Raw genomic sequence first — 21,548 nt, forward strand, 5'->3', positions numbered from 1 at the left:
TTTTATTAAGAATTGTTAATGATTGGTATGTAAGAAACATCAGGAAAAACACACAGTATTATTTTAAAACTGAGTATACTTTTACACAGGATAGATTCTTCTTCATTTGTTAGACAAACAACTTGTATCATATAAAAAATGTTCTAATGAAGTTTTTGAAAGAATGGAAAGAGAAAATGGCAAGACATAACACCAGAACTAGATTTGATTGCATGAAGCAGAAAAAGCAACATGAACTTCTTGTCCATCTTTCCACCTTTTTTGCTAGTTTCTCTCTCATTGAAGTCCATCAACTATCTCTTATTAATTTCTTCAGAATTTCTCAAATTTTAAAGGATATTGTCCAGTGTGGAGAATCTTGCATATAATTAATAGAATTCATTGAAGTAGTAGTGATAATTAAACCCCAAATTCTGGGGGAAAGGGTTTGAAGTTTTTAAATTTCAGTTTTAAATGATAACTATATAATTAAAATCTATAATGGGGAAGACAAGTGAGAACTTCTTCCCCTTTACAAAAGTGATCTTCTGCCTGTACAAATCTGGATTCTATTACTACCAGAGGGTAACCTCATTATTCTTTGCATCTATTTTCAGAATGTGAAAACAGAAATACACCTGTATTAAAGTTGGAAAAAGAAAGGTTTTCCATTACTTGGGGGAGGGGGGAAAATTTGGATGAAGTAAACAAATGATTAAAATTAAGATTCAATTATGTTTCAAGAAAAAAATAGCTGTGACATTCACAGCATTCAGTAGAAATCCTGAATACATAACATATTTTCTTCACTTGTCCTACATATGCTAAATCAAGTGCAACTACAATGTAGATTGATTTATTTCATTTCAAAAAGCTGCCTTATGATCCATGTTTACTTCCATAGTAAAACACTATAACTGACATGCTATTAAAAATGATTCTGAAAATTCAGGTGCACAGTTGATTGTGAAGGACAATTTGAAACTAACTATTTTTGCCATGTTCATTCTTTATCCATTTATTTCCAGGCTCAATTTAAAATATTGATGGTTAATATTAAAATTTTGATGCCAACTATACAAAAGACCAACAAATCTGCTTAGGCGTTGATACTAGCGTCTAAAGTAGAATTTGATAGGAGGGAACATAATGTTTTATTGAAAACGCAATGCCTCGCAATGACTTCTCTAAAGACTACAAAAAATGTAGTCCGCTATGAAATTTAAAGATTCCAATGCCTTTCTCCCAGAATTTGGGATTTAATTACTATTAGTTTAATTAATTCTACTAATTATATATAATTCTTCCTTTCCCTTTATATATATTTCACATATAAATTCCCTTTATTTTTACTATTTTTATAGGATTTGATTATATAGTTTTAATAAACTCTGAACTGCCATAGGAAAATAATCCTAAATAACAGCTAGAACAGAAACAAATTGAGAACTGAAAAATGCAATGATATTTAAATTAATTAAAAAAACAGAATTGCCTTTCTTCTAATTTGTTTATTTACTTATAGCTTTTAGAAACATTGATTCATAATCCTTTTTTAACACTCTAGGTTAGGATATGCCTACCAAAACGTCTCAACAAATTTGGTAGGCACAAAGCTGGGAAAGTCTGCATTAAGTATGTATTTTTGTTTTCTAAATAGAAAGGATATAGCCTCACTTCAATAGAATTAATAAACATTGGGAGTTGAATAACATATAAATTTGATAATTAAGCAAGTCAGTTTTCTTTATTGTAGTAGCCATTCAGGTTTGCTTCTAAGGAAAGAAAAACAAGAATGTATATACTCAGAACATTTGTTGTTCTACAAAAATTATCCATGCAGATTTTATATTTATAAGAGTATGTGTTAAAGAACTGGGATCTTTTAAAGTCTAAGTTATCAGTTTTAACTTCTTTAATTTATTAGATGTTTCTCTGAATTCTTAAAGAACATAGGAGTTAAACCAGTCAGACTGTCACTTAAAAAAAGACATAATGAACAGATCTAAGCAGTATAGATGATTGTAGGCTTGTCATACCCATCAAAACCTATAAATAGGGTGAAATATATTATATTACAGATTTCCTCATAACATTTTAAATTTTGATTTTATTTACAAGAGTAATTGAAATTGTAAAATTGAAACATTGCAACAGTAATTTGATTAGATAACAAATACTAACCATAAAGCCTGGTAATAGAGGTTGGGTAAATTTTGTTTTGAAAGTATATAACAACTGCTTTGAGGTTGCATTATAGAAAGAGAGTTGACCTAAAGAGAGAAATGGAGATTAATACTTCCATTCAAAAATAAACCTCAAAAGTCTTTTCAATCAGGAAATCTTTGAAGCGAATATTGTTTCCTCATAACACACCATTAACTATCACCCACAAAGAGTATTAAGAAATCTTGTTGCCAGTGTCAGCATGCAGAACTAAAAAGCATATCTTATAGCAAGAGTGGGTAACTAAGAAATAGCTTTTGACTTAGAATACTGGACTATGGGATAGCAAGTTGTTCAACACTTGTTTTCAATGCCAGCTACCTCATGAACTAGGAAGCAGAACGTATGGAATGAGAGCACAGATATACATCTACACACTGCATTCCCAACAGCCAAAAAGATAATCTGTACACATATTAAAAGCACATATGATAGCATGTCTGAATTGTTTTGCCTGTTCAAACAATCGCTCTAGCTCAACACTACTTTCAGCACTGGTTACTTTATGGAGACTTATGAAATGTCTCCATAAAGTATACCACCATTTACACACAGAAAATCACAGATGTTGCACTTGTGAAGAGAGAGATTCTATTTCACATCTAATAACTAATGGCCTTTTCGGTAGTTGTATTTCATATTGGTTTATGACCATAATAAAGTTTTTGTTTGATTGACATTTTCAATTTAAGATAATGAAGTTAAAAACTGATTTCATATCAATTTCATAATCATAATCAAGACTATTTTTCTCTCAAAAGTTCTAATTTCCCTAACTCCCTGCTTTCCTGCTCCTCTGTTTTAATTTGAAAGGTTTATTCTCTATTTACTTTTGACACTGTTTCATAGTGAAAAGATCTAGAGCTGTGATGGCGAAACTTAGGCATGCATGCCACTGGTGGCATACAGAGCCATTTCTTAGGGCATGCGAGGCGTTGCCCTGTCAGCTCCAGCGTGCATGTGGGTGCTGGCCAGCTGATTTTGGCCTTCATTTTTGGCCATTTTTTGCCCTCCAGAGGCTTCCCTAAAGCCTCAAGGGCGAAAAACAACTCAACAGGCAAACCAGAAGTTCGAGAATAGATTTCCGGTTTGCGCATTCAGTCATTTTTTCTCCCTCCAGAGGCTTTAGGATGGGGTCTAGGACTTTTCATCTCCTACTCTTGGCTGCCCCTGCTTCTCCACAGCCATTTCTCCTGAGGGGGTGGAAGGAAGGAATTCTTTAGAGGACAAGAAAGGACAATTAATATAAATCCAACAAAAGGAGAAGATTTTCTTCCTCTCTATCTCTCTCCCCCTCCCACCGCCTCCTCTCCCCCCATCAATACAGGGCCTGGTGCTCTGAGAAAAGAGGGGAGAGAAACTCTCCAAGGGTAAGCAAATAAAAAGAAACACTGAAACATCTGCAGCTGAGAAACGGGATGCCCCTGTCTCTTTGCTCCCTGACACGTTTGGTCCAGGTTCCCCTATCCCTCCTCTCTCTCTCTGCCCCCCCCCAAAATGGTTCAGCATGAAGAACTGGAGGAACCGCACAGAGGAAAAGGAGGAGGAAGGAAAGGGGTGAGAAACGAGGGCGAAAGAGAGAGGGAGGAAGAAAGAGAAACAGAGAGAAAAAGAGAAATGCAACAGAGAAGAAACTGAGCCCCGGTGGGCTTGCTTTTAAGAAAAGGATTTGGGGGCTTGGACTTGGTGGTGGGGCGGAGGGGGGAGGAGAAGGAAGGTTCAATAGATCCAAGGGTTAAATAAAACAGCAGAGAGAGTTGGAAGGGAGGTAGAGAACGTCAATTCCCATGGAAAATGAGAAGCAGATTTCAAGAGAATGTTTCATCCTACTGAAGGGCTGTGGGTCGCAGTGTTTGCATATGGAAGGCAGGAAAACGCCTGGCTCTCTGCTGGGAGATCTACTACTTTTCCCCCTCTATGTTTTTCCTGGCTTTGGGAAGTGGTTGTTAGGTTGTCATGTGTCCGCCTCCACCAATCACCCGCCCAACAAAGAGAAGTTCCGAAAGTGCCAGCAAAGGGGGCGAGGAAAGTAAAGGAAGATCCTATAAGTTAGAAGATCCCAAATGAAGTTAGAAAGCTGGGTCCCAAACCAAGCTGGCTTAACTGGGATGGGGGGGGGGAATAGGGGATAGAGTTTCACCAAGGACCCCCCTTTCCCCTCCTGGGATCACCCCCTTTCCCCAAAAAAGCAGAGGGGTCGGTATTTAGAGGGAGCATCTCCCAACTTCCCCCTTTTATATGTCACTCTTTATCTCTCTGCCCCTCTCTCTCTTTCTCCCCCACCCCCCCTTTCCTTCCTCCTCCTTTTCCACTGCACAGTTCCTCCCAGTTCTTCACACTGAGCCATTGGCAGGGGAGAGAGGACGGGAGACAGAGATGGATTGAGGGGAGCAAAGAGATGGGGGTGTCCCGTTTTGAGAAGCCTTCCTTCACAAAACAGCGCTGAGAGGGGGAAAATCCTCCCTTTGCAAAACAGCACTGTTTTGAGAAGACTCCCTTCATGCTTTCGGCACCATCACTGATCTAGGGGCCACTACAGCTATTTTGAGTCATGCCTGACAAATGGTAAGAACAATTGTTTAGAAAAGCCGCAAGATTCTGCATTACTAATTGACATGAAATTCTGTATGGTATAAGATTTTCCAATCCAGTATCAACATATTGCAGCAGCACTTTAACCTAAATAAATACTCAGCAAACTATTTGTTTGTTATATATGCTGCTTTTCAAAACCAGATTTATCCAGAGTTGCTTAACACAGACATTCTAAACAAATAAAATGCACAGTATAACACAGTAATTAAAATTCTAAATATTAAAATGATAAAAGCAACAGTACCAATAATTAAAAATTTACTAAGCAGCAAATAAGCTAAACTTAGCAGACCAAATAATTAAAATGCTTGGAAGAATTTAAAAAAATCAGATTCAAATGTATCTCCTGAGGAATTGGGGTGGGGGGGAAGTATACTGTAACTGAAACTGCCTATGCCTATTCCTTCAGATAGTATAAAGCCCTTTCCATCTTGGGATTATGAATGGAAATAAATTGGAAACTCATAAAGTTTGTATGTTTGATATAATACCATTTTCAATTAATGCTCTTGTTCTTACCCTGTTAATACATTTAGAAACTATATTAAAAGTATTTTGTTTTGTTTTATAGAAAACAGCTTAAAGATAAATTCAGACCAAGTTTTTTTCAGTCCACTGCCACTATAATTGTTACTGGATTGGAAAATTGTCCACTATATTTCAGGTTTTTTTTCCAGTAATAGCTTAGAAATCTTAAAATTACCTCCATCAAAATCACAATAGACTCCTATCCTGTCTGGAACCACGACATCTAGTGTTTTTGCTTTATTATTGTGTTTGGCTGCAAATGTAGTCTGGAGCCAGTTATTGATATGAACACACCAGCTTGTATTGGTCTTTCCCAGCTGATCAAATTTGCCCAAATTTTTATATGCTACTCCAACACTATATGTCTTGCAGTCCTTCTGGGCTTTTACTTCCCAATAATGCTGTCCATTTTCAATTGTAGTATCTCCTGGAGGAAAACACAGTATCATCAATTAACACTTTATGTCAGTTGAGATTTCTCAGAGATTAAGAGCACATACATGTTAAATGTTAGACACAAAGCATACAGGTATAAACTAAAACTGTATATATTGTTAATATCTTCCTAATTTTATATAATTCCCAGTTGGACTCCCCCAATGGTCACTGGAAGGGCTTCTACAGAACCTTGAACTCATGAAAAGAGCCAAAGAGAAGAAATTCATAAAAGTTCATCCAAAAGAGAACAGCTGTAGTGCAAGCAAAAATATAACCAACAAAAAGTAGAGAAAGAAATACTTTCAAATTTGCAATTTGGACACAGTTACTAAGAGCATCATAGATGCAAGAAGAAACAATTTCCCAGGCCTAAATTAAGTGTAAAATAACTGCATGCCTGACCAGTCACAAACTTTGGGAATGTGATGTGAACAAAAGATGAACTAGAGAAAAATTATTGTTCCTGGAAATTTTGAGAGAAGACAAGGAAAGAAAAGATAATATGGACAAATGAAATTTTTTAACAAATGTAACATCCGTGGAAGAGCTACAATTAACTACATTAACTAAAATGTAACATAATAACAAATAATAAACATTTGTCCTTACAATCAACAGTTCAGCCTGACTTGATAACACCTTACCAATTATTCATCTAGGCAATGAACTAACTTGCTTGGCTCTTTTCCATTTCTTTCAATCTCTTTTCTTGTGTTGAAATGCTTCTCAGATTCTAATAATCTAATTTGCAAACTTTATAAGTAGCTCTTGGAGCTTTTTTGGGTTCCTGACTGGGATAAGCCTTAAAGAAATACAGGAATGCATAACTCTATAATACTTTTTATAATTAAAAAGTTTTATAAAAAACCTTACCCAAGACTGTATACGATTCTCCAGTAAATCGATCTCTGCTGCCCCTTATCAAAGGTGAGCGTGAGCTAACTGATGACCGCTTTGGAGATGGAGTGCCACTTCTATAAGGTGCAAGAAATTAATTTGTACTGACTGTGATAGTATATAAATAAAAATGTCTACAAGTGAGTTAAGACATCAAATTAGTCTGAACACTTTAAAAAGAGAAATAAGTTTGGCAGAAACATTTAAGACAAAAGACTGTCTAAGCAGGCATGCTTTACACATTTCTATATATTCAAAACAAAAAGCCATGCAGATAATAGGATAGTTGAACATAAAGCATATCGCAACCACAGAAAAGTTACGGACAAATTACTAAGTGGTTATTTTATAACATCAAAACAATCTGCTTATGAATCTGCTCAATCTGATCATATTAATACCTTAAATGTTAGTATCTTAAAACCAAGAAAATGCCCAATTTCAGTATTGCATCACTCTTTCTTCATTAGTGTGTCTTCCAGATTTAAAGCATTGCACTGATGGTACAGCTAGTCCTCAGTTAAGTGTTTTAACTTACAATGGAACTGAACAAGTGGCAATTATAACCAGTTCTCAAAGTTCCAGCCATCACGTGATCACAATCTAGGTGCTTGGCAACCAGCTAGCATGTATGACACTTGCAGCATTGCCACTTGCAACCTTCCCTGCCTGCTTCCCACTAGCAAAGTATGTAGGGAAACCAGTGGGGAAGGATGCAAGTCACTCCTGTAAGTCATTCCTACTACTCCCTCTGTTTTTTCACCTAAGGAGCCAAGCTATGGAGTGCAAGATTGGAGTCCATAGCACCCTTTCATCCACACTCTGTAGTGCATGCTTATGTGGCACTGCAGTGGCCACCTGTGCATTCTCCCGCACCAGCAACAGCCACCCTTATCCTGGGCATATCTGCACAGTGCTGCAGTGGGCAACTGAACATCCTTGCACACTGGCAGCAGTCACCCCCAGCCTGGCCACACTCATGCCATGTTGCAGCAGCCACCTAGCCACCAATCAACCAGCCTTCTTGCAAGCTGCCCAGGGCTTCCTTTTCACTTTGTTAGAAGCAGACAGGACATTGATTGGATGTCCTCGCTTAACAGCCCCAACTCAATAAGCAATGAGAATTGTTATTGCTAAACAATGCAGTCATGTAACATTGCATTTTCAACCATACTGTAAGCAAGGACTACCTGTAGTCAGCACACATTATCCTTATGAATGAATTATATAAATACTGGAGATGTATTAAATTAGGCTGATTTACTTACTATAATTTAGACTGTAATATAATAAAATACTGTACTATGTACAACATATTGGTGATCAAAGATCATTCTTAATTACTTCTTAGGGAATATAGGTCCATTTTTTGGCGAAACAATAATGATACAAAGTGATTAGGGCCACATTATTCATACACTTGGAAGTTTATTTCCCCATTAGGTTTTTTTTGGAGGGGTTGGATATATAGATTTAAAAATGAAATATGTTCTTTTGAGGCTTACATTACAGTTTTGATGTGCTTCCTGCCTCAAATTGGCAAAAAAAAAATGAAATTCAGAAGGACAGTTGGAGGGAACTCTAGAGTTGCCAATCACTCCTGAAGACCATAAAGCAGAAATTATTTTTCCAAAATAAAACCTTACTGTGGATGCTGAAAACATTAACCATATATCACTGAAAAAGTGTTTCACCAAGTAAACATTTCAGAAAAAAGTACTTACCAAAAGAAAAAAGAAAGAAAGAAGTGAAGCATGAAAGACAGCAAAGCCAAGAAATTAAAGCATTTATTCAAACAAAAGGATTAATACACACATCTTTTTTCATACTCCAAGTCAGTCATTATTGCAAAGTCTATTCTAATTACCACCAAAAAAACAAACTTAGGTTTGCTATCAGGTTATGCAGAAAAATAGCAAGTTTATTAAAGCACTGCCATGTTTGGTATAAGACAAACATAGACTAAAATTAATACTCCCCCCCCCCACTAAAACTTTACATGCTATTTTTCTGGTGTGCTCTAAGTTCCCTTCACCCAGAAAATATTTTTATATTAACAGCCTTTACTAGTATTCTCAACAGCATTTATAATTTTAAATATTTGTCATACTGGAAACCACCAATCAATACATGAAAAAATGCAAGCCAAATTATGTGATTGTATTAGGATAGTACAATGATGCATATAATCAACTGATTTGATAAGCCACTGTAGTTGAGCTGTACTATTTCCAGTATATTTGGTTTATTCAAAGCAAAAAGTGTTTTAACTAGAACACTCTCTCTGTATGAAAAGACATGCAGGGTAATTATAAAAACTTATCTGATTAAGAAAATCTGCTTTATTCTTTTGATGTGAAATTCTATCTAGTCTGTCTACAGAGGGCAGAAGAAAGCAATGTTTTAATTCATACTGCAGGAGACACATAGTCAGCACAGAATTTTGCCAATCAATCTCCTCTAATAATGATTGATCCAAAACTGTTAATACAGTGCTCCACGTTTATCCATTCATTTCACTATCTGACTGCAGTTTTTGGAAAGAGGATTTTGTCTGTTTTGATGTCCACTTCCATGTTTATATAGTATGCAGCTCAAAACTTAAGTGTCCCTTCAGCAGACATTTTTATCAAGCGTCAGACTGAGGAACAATGTAGTAAAGAGCAGTCAGTGTCTGTCTAAAAATGACTCTACTGGATAGTTTTAAGGAGCAGATACCTCAGTTTAATGCTTGCAGTGACAGAGACTTCCATTTACTTCAAATTGGAAAGTAAATGGGCTCCTTCATTATTATGGAGTAAACCTCCCGTGAACATTACACACACTTCAGTGTAAGAGGGACAGGAAGATGGCCATAATCTGCCCAGAAAAACTGTCAATACATAGTGTAAATACGTGATACGTAACTGACTGAATCTGAAATATGCAGAAAACAAGAATGCTTAGATTTTTAAGTGCAGCTCAGAGCTACTCAGACTGGCTGAGGGGCTAGGAAAGCATGATACTACAGGGATTAGGACTACCCATACAGAAATCCTGTGGGCAAACAACATCCCATATTGATATACATATGTAGGGACAATTGCAAGAATTCAGGCTTTCATTAAAAGAAGCTGCATTGTGTTATTATCTTTGCCTCTTCCATATGAAAACATACAAACGTAACACATATAAAAAGTGTGTAACTTGCATTGTGGCACTCCAATGCTGATTACATTGTTACATGCATGTACATGTGTGCATGAGTAAATGAATATGAGAGAGCATATGTACATAGGAAATATTTTTAAAGAGAAAGTGCTTATATGCTTATTTTTACCTGGATGTGGTTGTTTATTAATGAAATAAATTTAAAACAAGCTAGGCAGGTTCCTAGTTCAGATTTTCCTCATTTAAATTTAAACTACCTGTACTTTGCAAATTATTAGAAGTAATATAATGCTTTGGATACTTTGCACAAAGGAAATTAGAGAGGCTATGCAAAAGGTGACAAATTAAAGCACACTGAAAGTTCTACTGGAATACAGTGGCTTGTGTACTGGTAAAGGCTGTGGGATTCATGCCAAGTCTACAGAGAGACAGAATTGAAAGGGAAAAAAATGAAGAGTAAAGCTGGAGGCTAAACCCTATGGCTAAGAGGAGACACAATATCACCTTGCACTGCTCTTCAGAAGAGTAATCTGGCCACTGTCAGATAAAAATAGTTTGTTAAAGGCTATTTTCTGCTACACAAAGTTTTATATTTAAAAAGCAGTAGATAAAAAAACAATTTCTAAATTACTACCATGGGAGGAGGATTATTTTTTTAAACTATCTAATTGTTTGATATGTAACACTGTCACTCTCACATGTTAGATTTGGTAGATTTGGTAGATTTATTATAATTTATAGGCCGCCCTTTTCCCTGAGGGGACTCAGGGCGGCTTACAAAAACACGGGGAAGGGGGTACAAAGACAAAAAGCATAAGACAATACATAATATTAAAAAAATAGAGCACAACATTCATTCATCATTCGGGAGGGGACGAACTAAGATTTTTATCCCCAGGCCTGACGGGATAGCCAGATCTTAAGGGCCGTGCGGAAGGCCTGGGCGGTGGTGAGGGTGCGGATCTCCACGGGGAGATTGTTCCATAGCGTCGGAGCTACAACTGAGAAGGCTCTCCTCCGCGTAGTCGCCAGTCGGCACTGACTGGCGGATGGGATTCGGAGGAGGCCTACCCTGTGCGATCTGATGGGACGCAGGGAGGTAATTGGCAGAAGGCGGTCTCTCAAATAGCCAGATCCACTACCATGGAGCGCTTTGTGAGTGGTAAGTAGGACCTTGAAGTGCACCCGGAGACCAACAGGAAGCCAGCGCAGCTCACGGAGGATCGGTGTTATGTGGGCGAACCGTGGTGCGCCCACGATCACTCGCGCGGCCGCATTCTGGACTAGCTGAAGTCGCCGGATGCTCTTCAAGGGCAGCCCCATGTAGAGCACGTTGCAGTATTCCAGCCTAGAGATCACAAGGGCTCGAGTGACTGTTGTGAGGGCCTCCCGGTTCAGGTAGGGCCGCAACTGGCGCATCAGGCGAACCTGAGCAAATGCCCCCCTGGTCACAGCTGACAAATGATGGTCGAAACTCAGCTGTGGATCCAGGAGGACTCCCAAGTTGCGGACCCTGTCTGAGGGGTATAAATTTTGTCCCCCCAGCCTGATTGATGGAACATTAGCCAAATTATTGGGAGGAAAACACAACAGCCACTCGGTCTTTTCCGGGTTGAGCACCAGTTTGTTAGCTCTCATCCAGTCTTTAACAGCCTCAAGGCCTCTGGATGTTAATCCAGAATTGGCTAATTACAGTTTGTATACTTACCCATAGTCTGCCAGACAATATGGCCAGGCACAGTTTGCTATTAGCTCTCCATATAAGCCAATATCTCAGTTAAAGGAGAGGGTCTATAAACATCCTATAACAACTGGGGATCTTCTGGCTGATATTAAACTTCCCCTACGTCTCTTACTGTTCTTACTATGGCTGATATAGTTATGATGATTCTACTTGAACCTTTGCTGCTTCATGGGTTAATTATTTTCAAATTTTCCCCACAGCAACACAGCATATCTGGTGAGGGTAGGGCACAGCTTTAAGGTCTATTACATGTGTAGCTAAGTGAAACTAAGATTCTTAATGACCTTGCATTATGATTTACTATGCCCAATTTAAAGTATTGATAAAGCCCTAAACCTTATGGTTCTATCCACAGGGCTGGTACCCAACATAGTGATGAGAAGTAGGGTTTTGACTGTCTTATAGAATTTATGTAGCTGCTATTCTCACAAAATGAATGACTCTGGGCAGCATACAACAAGGCGCAAAATAATATACAAATAACATTATTGTTTAAAAACTAAAAATATATTGATGTGAATACTTTCCAATTATAGAATTCTTTCTTGACAAAGTCCCCCATGCTCCCTATTTTGCTTTAAATGATGCTAAGGATAAGCATTTGTTCAAGAGCCAGTCTTTTAAGATCAAATTTTTGTCCCAAAGGTACTTTTCCAAAAAGCAACTGGACTTTGTTTTTCCTTGAAAATGTTTTCCTTCTTCAGTTCAGAACTGAAGAAGCTTCTTGGATGAGAAGTAAAACATCTTCAAGGAAAAACAAAATCCAGTTGCCTTTTGAAAAAGTACCTTTGGGACAACCATGACCTGGATGACTGAGAATCTCCATAGATATCAATTTGTTTGATTTTTATTATTCCTCTTAGGCAAGATGTTTATTTCTTTTTAAATTTCTTATTTATTCCTTTTTCTACACTGCTTTCTATTGCCTGAGCAACAGAATAAATAAATGAACTCTGTCTGTCTGTCCATCCATCCATTCATAATACACAGAGATGTGAAAATATATTATCGTATAACGTTACTGCATTACCATTTTTTGCAGAAAATGAGAATTCTCATTTCTCCCAGAGATGGAACATTTCAAGAATATCTCAGATTGCTAGTAATATGAACAATAAAAATCAATAGCAAAGGTTTCTAAAACTGAAGAATAAATATATTTTCAATCCCTTATGCATATTCAACTTCCTCTGCAATATTACTTAGAATGGTTCTGTTTTCTCACCTGCCTTTGTTTTCTTTTCCTTTTGTTTTGCTTTCTTGGCTTTTCCCTCCAGTAGAATCCCACTCAACATAGGTATCTTCAACTTTTAAGTTAAGATGAGATGATGAACCATCAAGATTGAATATAAGAGCTGAACAAAGATTAAAAGAGAATTTTATTTAAATAGTTATCAAAATAAATATCTTTATTTAATGCCAAGTCCCTTCTCAGAGTCATTGATTTTTCTCCTGAAAATTCCCTCATTTAACTCATTGCCCCTAAAAAAAAACACCAGCACCTATAAAAATAAATAAGCATAAAATGAGTTACTTTTTGGAAACAAGCAAAACATGAGAATATCCTCATTTTTCACCCTCAAAACTTGGACATTTGACCACAGTTTTAAAATGTCAATTACATGCACAGTTTAGTCCTCAGTTTTAAAATGTGAAAGAATAAACTCCATCACATTTCTGTTTTAATTAAGGAATAAGATGCACACAGACACACACACGCACGCACACACACACACACAAAATGGAAGGCAATCATGCCAATTTTAATAAATTTTATAATTAAATGCAGTGTATTTCTTTTCAATGTTAACTGATATAAGGACAAAAAACATTCTAATCTAATTGACAGCACACTGGGTTATTATCATTTGATCTTTCCGTAGTTAAATAAATGTATTAAATGGAAAAAACTTAGTATTTAAATGATAAAACTGAGAAACATATTTCCAATTTTTACTGTAACAAAAGCAATGTCCATGAAATGATGGCTAATATTCCCAGAGGCCAGAAATGTTAAAATATCCTAGCAGACAGAAGTGAATCACATTCCTCGTGAAATATGCTTTATGCAAATTTAAAGTCCATTTTTATCTCATTTTAAGTTTAAATTTTTTCTACGTTGTTGTGCTTGTCTCCATTGTCAGGCAGGTATTTCTTATTTTAATATAAAACTTTGAACATCCCCTAGAAGAGAAAGTAAGAGAGTAGAAAATTGAGCCATTTGGTACTAAACTTGAAAATTATTCTGACTATTTACTGCATTAAAAGTAGCATAAATAAAGTATTATTAATGCATCTTCCACAAAGGACTCGAAGTTAGCAGATGTAAAGCTGAAAAACACAGCACTCCAAAGCACATTGTAGTAGTTCTAATTGAACTGCAATGAATTATACTGTATGTGTGTGCAGACACATACACACACCCCAGCCAAGTTCTTTAAAGCAACACTTAAGATCAGTTATTCTTAAATAATCCTGGGCTTTCAATCCCAGAAATAATATTCAGAACATTTTTGCACATGCTTGGCAGTGATGACTACTATTAAAAGCTTCACATCTTTTATTATACAAAGTACAAAGTATAGCAATAGCAATAGCACTTAAAACTTACATACCACTTCACAGTGCTTTACAGCTCTCTCCAAGCGGTTTACAGAATCAGCATATTGCCCCCAACAATCTGGGTCATCATTTTAACAATCTTGGAAGGATTGAAGGCTGAGTCAACCTTGAACCAGTGAGACTCGAACTGCCGAACTGCTGGCAGTCAGCAGAATTAGCCTGCAATACTGCATTCTAACCACTGTACCACCGAGATTTTTATATATATGGTCAACTGATAATATCTTAGAGTAAACTGACATTAGCAAAAGATTCAAATGACATTCTTAGTATTTTCACACTTTCGCATATTTGCAAGCTTTGTCTTAAACTTAAATAAATGTCAAAGCTAGTGGATACAGATTTGCTTCTATTTGTAGATCCTTTTGTGTATATGGAAACTTAAATTCTGATGAAACATACTGTCCAGCATCAAGACTATAGCTCAAATGCTAAGTTATATCAAATAGAGACATAGGTACTGCCCAAAGATAATTCCTTTATAGTCCAGTTCATATCTAATAAGACCATTTATATTTAAGACAATACATGAAGCTAATTTTAGGTGGGCAATTTTACCTTTTGTCTCTAAAGTTACAGGATCTGAATAATCCCCAGCCACTGCCTTGTTGCAAGCCCGGACACGAAAATTCATATATTTTGAATCAAACCTTAGTCCTGGAAGAAGGAAAAAAACCTTCAGAGACACAAATATTTTACGATAAACAAAAAAGAGTTAGCAGCATAAGAAAGATTATACGCAAACACATAAACACACCCATAATTCAAATTGACTATTAATTTCTACTAAGAGTAAAATATGGGGAATTAATTAAACATATTCTAAGATACATAACATACAATTAAGAATGGATCTTTTAGATATTAAAAAGCAAAGAATCAGGCTTAATTAAGAGATAATGCATAAAATGGAAGAATTTTTATTGGAACAATGCTACATAATTTTAGTTTATTTTTATTTTTTAACTGCAAGTTTGCAGAACACTGTTATTTCCTATATTGAAATATAGGAATATAGAAATAAAGTGTGCTTAACCAATCCTACTCCCTTTTCTTTACTTTAAGTTTTAATCCTGGAACCTAAGAGATTTCCTCCAATGCTTATTCACTTTAACTCTCAAAAGTTTTTAGGGACAGAATGGGGGCAAGTTTGGGATGGAAAGGAACAACTTGCCATGGCCAACTTGCTGCAGGATAACTAACTGTGGCCAACTTGCTGCAAGACAATTCAACAAATACAAAAGTTTAATTAATTTTGATGGAACTGTGGCCAATAATAATAAAATAAATTCAGCCCAGAAATGTGTTACAATAATTTAAAGGAACATGTGGTCACTAATAATAAAAGTACCTCAATGAAATGATTAACACAGCACTGAATTGTCTTGCAGCATGTTGGTCACCCCACATTGTTCTGTGGTGTGTTGTCCTAGGCTCAGCTGAGATGGGTGTTTCTGATATTTCATTTCAATTAGACTACTGATAACTTAATTAAAAACTAAGATAAGAACTGAAAAACATGTAGAAATTGCAGCATCTTTTCAATTGATCCCATAATCCAGAAAGACTTGAAGAATATGAATATGTTTTGTTAAACAAATTGTATAAACATTACTAAGACTATCACTAACTGTTAAGAAATGTTGTTTGGCGACGTCATACTGTAATAGTTCTAGTTCGCTCTAAATTGGCAATTTGTCAGTAGTGAGGCGAAAGATTTATATGATCTCAAGAGAAACCAGAACAGCGAGCTACCCTATTACTGTTCTAGTACAGTCATAAAAATCAATCAAATAAAATTATTGTACTGTACTAGATTCCACCAGAAATGTATTTTATAATTAGAAACTACAGGTAGTCCTTGACTTACAACAGTTCATTTAGTGACTGCTCAAAATTGTGATACTGAAAAAAGTGACTTACAAACATTTTTCACACTTAAGACTCTTGCAGCTTCCCCATGGTCATCTGATCAAAATTCAGATGCTTGGCAATTGACTCACATTTATGATGGTTGTAGTATCATGTGACAACTGCAGTAATTCACTTAACAACTGCAGCAAGAAAAGTTGTAAAATGGGGCAAAATTCACTTAACAAATGTTTCATTTAGCAACAGAAAATTTGGGTTCAATTGTGCTCATAACTGTAGTCGAGGATTCTAAAGCACAAGATAATTTGAAGAGAAAACAAAAAGAAAACTACCTGATAATGTATATTCAGTGCCCTTAATGTAGTCTATAGATTCCCAACATCTCTCATCTTTTATGCGAGGAAGCCCATCAAAATTGGTTTTTCTAAATTCAAGTATATAGTGATCAATTTTGTTGTCTTCTTCAGCCATTTGCCATGTTACTGTCACAGCGTTGTCAGCAACCAGACAGTCTGTTGAAATAATCTCTGGAGCTCTGGGAACTGTTAAACAATATAAGCAAAGTAAACATTAATAAAGTAGTGTTCTACTTCTAAACTATGGTTTAGGAAAATTCAGCTGGAGAAATATAGACGTGCTCATTAACACAGCTACTGATATTTAGACAATGTGACTGCCTTCCAACAGGAAACAAAGCTACAAAGTAGTTTTTCTACTTCTACTTTATTATGTTTTATGAACCACAGACTGTAAACCATGTTTTATGGTTTGATTTATAAATTATGGCTTCTGCGGGTGAACCCAGCCATAAACCACTGATGTTTACTTAGCAAATTTGAATATGAACCAGTCCTCAGACTGCAATGCTCTTTTCTCACTTGAATCAGAAAGGAACCTCAATTTGATTCAAGTGCTTCTCATGCTACATTTTGTTGGAGAAACAAGAGCAAATCCCTGCTGATTCTCTCAACTGTAGATGTTTTTGAACACCAGTGCCAAGCATCATCTTTGATTGCTTGAGAAAGATGAAGGACATTCCAAGCAAATACTTGGAATACTTTACTGAATACTTTCAGTAAAATAAACACCATTAATAGTGGCTGAAGTTTTGTACTTTTGTGTCACAAATAGAAAGAGGTTGTTTAGTTCTGGTATTATTTGTGTGAGTATGATAGAGCGGAAAGAAATATGAGAAGCAGCAGCAATTAATGGCAATTAAATATACATGCCAGTAACCTTTGAACCATTCTATACTAAAATACCAGTGAGTCACTCAGTATAACTTTCAAAGTTGCAGTCACCTGTGCCTCAGTTCATTGTTCATCATGCTGAATTAAAATTACAGTTATCTGAATGTTTAGAATTGACTAAGTATTGGGGTGCTTTGTACTACCAGGCTAAAAGGTTCACCCGCAATATAATATCAGGTTTAATATCTTGATAATTTTCAACCAACTTTTTGTGAACATACAGATGCCACAAAAATGCTACTCGGAAAACTGGCTCTGCAAAACTGGAAAAAAATGTTTAAAGTAAAGGTTTCTAAAGACTAATAATTAGGAATAGCCGGCCTAAGTTACTAAGATAAAGTTGTGATTCTACATGTGTCTATTTGGTTATACTTTCATCTCCTAGAATGCATAATAGATTATTTAGTCCCCACTGCCATTGGTACTATATCAATAGGCATTTAAAAAAACACAAAAATATAAAACACAACCTACACTGCAATAGACACAGTTATGAACCTCATTATTTCTCTATTCCCCTTACTTCAAAGATATATTCCAAAACGAACTATGGAAAAAGGAAACTATTATATTTATTTACAGATGTATTATATTGTAACTCATTCCTGAAAACAACATTCTGTTTTTTACCTGGCAAGAATTTCAGTGCCTGAAGCATTTGTCTCTCCTGAGTAAAATCCACCATCAAGTGTGTCATATTGTCACTCACTCTAGGTTTCAAAGACAAGCGGAATGCTGGAGCCATTGTGACTCTAAAGTTAGGAATTAGAAAGACAAGTTTTTAAACTTCTGATAATACTTAATGTTCTACTGTATAATATACAAACTACTTGGAAAATATTTTAGTCAAAGTACTTAAGTAGTACATGTACAAGTACATGTAGTAGCACATTCTCTATGAGTCACTCTTGCTGAGCAGTAAGGCAGACAAGAGACAGTGACAAGTTAGCAAAAAAAAAATGGTAGTCAGCAAACTTTTAGAAATCCTGTACCTAGTGCAAGCAATAAATAAAACTTAATTAACGAGTTAATTGCTTTTCCATATACTGTATACTAAGTAATTGCATCATGAATGTAAGAGCAGTTGTTTCATAAATGATTTACTGAAAGTATAAAATTCAGGTTTTTCGATGTTAATTGCACATCCTATTTAAGGATTCTTTATGGAACATCATTCCCTCTGAGGAACAGTTGTCTCCCACTCTATTGAAAGGCCCTAATTATAAGGATTTGTCAGCGGGCCTGGAGACCACAAATGGAAATTTAACCGATCAAGTGGCTGATTTAATTGTATTGTTGCTGCTGTGGGGGTTGGGTATATGTGTGTTAATGGTTTTATTATATGGTGGTTCATTTACATTTTTTAAATGTTGTAAACAGCCCTGAGTCACCTATGTGTGAGTTGGCCAGCTGTATCAATTTGTTTACTAAATAAATAATCCACAAGCTGCTTAATGTATTACCAACAAACTTGTCTAGATGGCAAAAGTGGTATTAATTTATTTCCCCCTTGTCTTTACAAATGTAGTAACAAGAAAGCCGGAGTTAAATCTTAAAATGTATAGGCATGGTTCCGTTCACGTAAAATTAATTTCCAATGCCCATCAGTGGAAGGGGAGTTTTTACTGCCAATCCTTAAAATACTTAGGAGAGTGAGAAACCATCAGGAAAAGTTTAGGATATGATGCAAGGGGTTGAGAAACCAATCAAAATAAAAATATTAAAATCATCCTCTCTTACTCTGGGTGAGAGCTTTGCAAGCTCCAATGAGTTTTTATTATAAAAAAGCAATAGATCAAAATAATTAACAAACATTACAATGAATGACTTTTTAAAGATATAATACAGGCCCTGTGGAATATCTAAATGACATTAGATTTGTAGAATCTATTTTGGACTAATACATGGCTGGGCAATTATGGTGTGAGACCTCAGTTCCTACTTAAGTCTTATTCAGGGCATGCTAAATCTATTTTAGAAAATTAGATCATAGGTTTAAAAATATAGAACAGGAAAGTTATGACAAGTACTGAAACTATAAAGCTATAAAGAAAGGAGCTTTAAGAAAGGGCAAATTATTATACTATACTTTGATTGAAGATGAATTAAAAGCTAGAATAAGTTTTTCTGGATAGAAAAAAAACAATTTGGAATTTGCACAATTATAGCAATTATGTACTATTCTGCACATAATTGAGAAAAGGATGCCACTATTTTCTGAATCACTTTAATAACTTCTTAAAACTTCTTTCCTAAGGATTGTGTATAGACACATGAAAAAGAGCAGATGTTTTAATTAGTACAGCAGAAGTGCTATGCAACTGTATATATCATTCATATATATTCATACATATATCTACACACAAATATGCAAAAATATGTCAAAAGGGACATTTATTGCAAGAGCAAGCATCTTCATGATTGGTTCAAATTAGACTTAGAAATCCTAGGTTTCTAAGACTAGGCACTTAACAGATAGTAATCTTATGAGTTTTTTTTAGGCTCATTACATTTCCTTTTGAACTTATTATTCTTAATTTTAAAGTCTTGTTCCTTTTTTTAAGGATATCCCATAAAACATTTTAAAAAGAAAGCTATATATGTGCAAAGTTTAAACATACAAGTATAAAAAATAATTGGAAGATGGTACTTCTAGTTATCCAGATTCTTGCTATCTAACAGGAAAACATAAAATAGACCAACATCCATTTTATGGGCCATTTGACTTGCTCTATGCTTATGTATTAAGAAATAAACACATCTTAGTTTGTGTAGATATTAACATTGTTCATTTTTATCCTCAGTATTCCATGACCTGAATCAATTTAAAATTCCAAATACTGCATATATTAAAAATAATCTCATCACCTATATGAAGTACAAATATAAAGAGCAGATGTAGAAAAGCCCTACCTGAAACCTTTTCTGGCGATTTGATTGTTTTAAAAATATGTTCCATACCAAATTTCAGCTTTCCAGATCACACTGACGAACCCAAACAAATTGCAATATTTATATCTAGCATCATGGAAACAAACATCTTGAGATTGTCTATCAGAACCTCCAACTAAAATTTAAATTTCTCCTCTAGGTAATAGGCTAACATAAAAAAATGATTATTATCCTACTCACATTTCTGTTTAAATAGTCCTTTTTACAAGTGAAAGTTAACACACACCACAGGCATAGGGAAACATAAGGCCAAACAGAACAGTGCATCATGTCGCCATGCAAAGCATAATCTTTTGGTTGCATAAATCACATCAGAAAAATGATCTGATTCTAAAATTCTCAACTCTAATTAAGAATAATTGCAAACAGAATCAAATGAGTTTGTACTGTACCTATCCTTGATCTGTCTGGCAGCCTTGAGGTGCATCAGGAAGAAGAGAAAGAAGGTAGTTAATGGTTTCATGCAAGTTTCATCTGCAGTAACATGCAAGAAAGAGTTAGTGAATGATTCACAAGGTCAATTGGAAGGTTATAATTGAAGATTTTGTATCATAAGCCATTGTTAATTCAAATTAGACATTCAGTAATAAGTAACAAAGCCACTGAAAGTACGCACAAATAACTGTACATAATATGCCATCAAATGTCTGGGATATTAAGGAATCCCCCAACTCAGGAACATCCAAGAGATTCTTGCTGATTTCTTGGGTACAATAGTTAGGGCAATGCAAATATTCCAAAAGAGGTAACATGCAGAAACATGTACTAAGCACTTCATTTTGAATAAAGCAACTCCATATTCTTTTCAGGCTTATGTAGCTTTTTCAAAACTGTCCCCAACCATCTCCATGGGTCTGTGCATCACAGCAAAAGATCTACTGCTGCAGTTTCTGAAGCACCTGAAACACCATGGGGCTACTTCAGCTATTTGAAAGAGATGCCTGGTACATGCTAAAGATCTTTTGCAGAATCTGTTCAGTCCAAATGAATACAAATTATCTTGCTAGAGAGTTGAGTGAATGCTACTTATATAGTCACATATATACTTTATTTTTTTATCTGTACAATCAAAATATATTCTGCAACTCAAACAATATTATTACTTAGTTTTGGACAGAAAATAACATATTATTAACATATTCTGGTTGTGAGTTAATTATTATCTTTTGAAATAGTGTAACAGAAAGTGGAACAAAAAATTGGAGTAAAAATGTTAAAACTCAGCCCAATAAAATTTGAAGTTGAATTTAACATTTAAAGATTTACTGATTCTTTTTTTGTTAACCTGTAATTCC

General features: G+C 35.4%; 1 protein-coding gene across 5 annotated transcripts in view; it reads right to left on the reverse strand.

The window, feature by feature from the left end:
• FSD1L (fibronectin type III and SPRY domain containing 1 like) overlaps positions 1–21,548 on the reverse strand; it is a 42,450-nt gene that overhangs the window by 3,308 nt on the left and 17,594 nt on the right. For 3 of the 5 annotated variants that reach the window (XM_087716214.1, XM_087716217.1, XM_014060890.2), the window contains 9 exons: positions 20,646–20,668; positions 17,932–18,053; positions 16,384–16,593; positions 14,738–14,836; positions 12,783–12,912; positions 10,318–10,350; positions 6,640–6,740; positions 5,504–5,755; positions 2,164–2,252 (listed from right to left, as the gene is read on the reverse strand). In XM_087716214.1, coding sequence (XP_087572340.1) covers positions 2,164–2,252; positions 5,504–5,755; positions 6,640–6,740; positions 10,318–10,350; positions 12,783–12,912; positions 14,738–14,836; positions 16,384–16,593; positions 17,932–18,053; positions 20,646–20,668 — 1,059 coding nt within the window. The remainder of the gene's footprint in view (positions 1–2,163; positions 2,253–5,503; positions 5,756–6,639; positions 6,741–10,317; positions 10,351–12,782; positions 12,913–14,737; positions 14,837–16,383; positions 16,594–17,931; positions 18,054–20,645; positions 20,669–21,548) is intronic. The other 2 variants (XM_087716216.1, XM_087716215.1) reach the window with 2 other exon arrangements.

This window comes from Thamnophis sirtalis, unplaced genomic scaffold (genome assembly GCF_051295495.1).
Source record: "Thamnophis sirtalis isolate CommonGarterSnake01/CBP01778 unplaced genomic scaffold, rThaSir2_p1.2 scaffold_5, whole genome shotgun sequence".
Taxonomy (NCBI): Eukaryota; Metazoa; Chordata; class Lepidosauria; order Squamata; family Natricidae; genus Thamnophis; species Thamnophis sirtalis.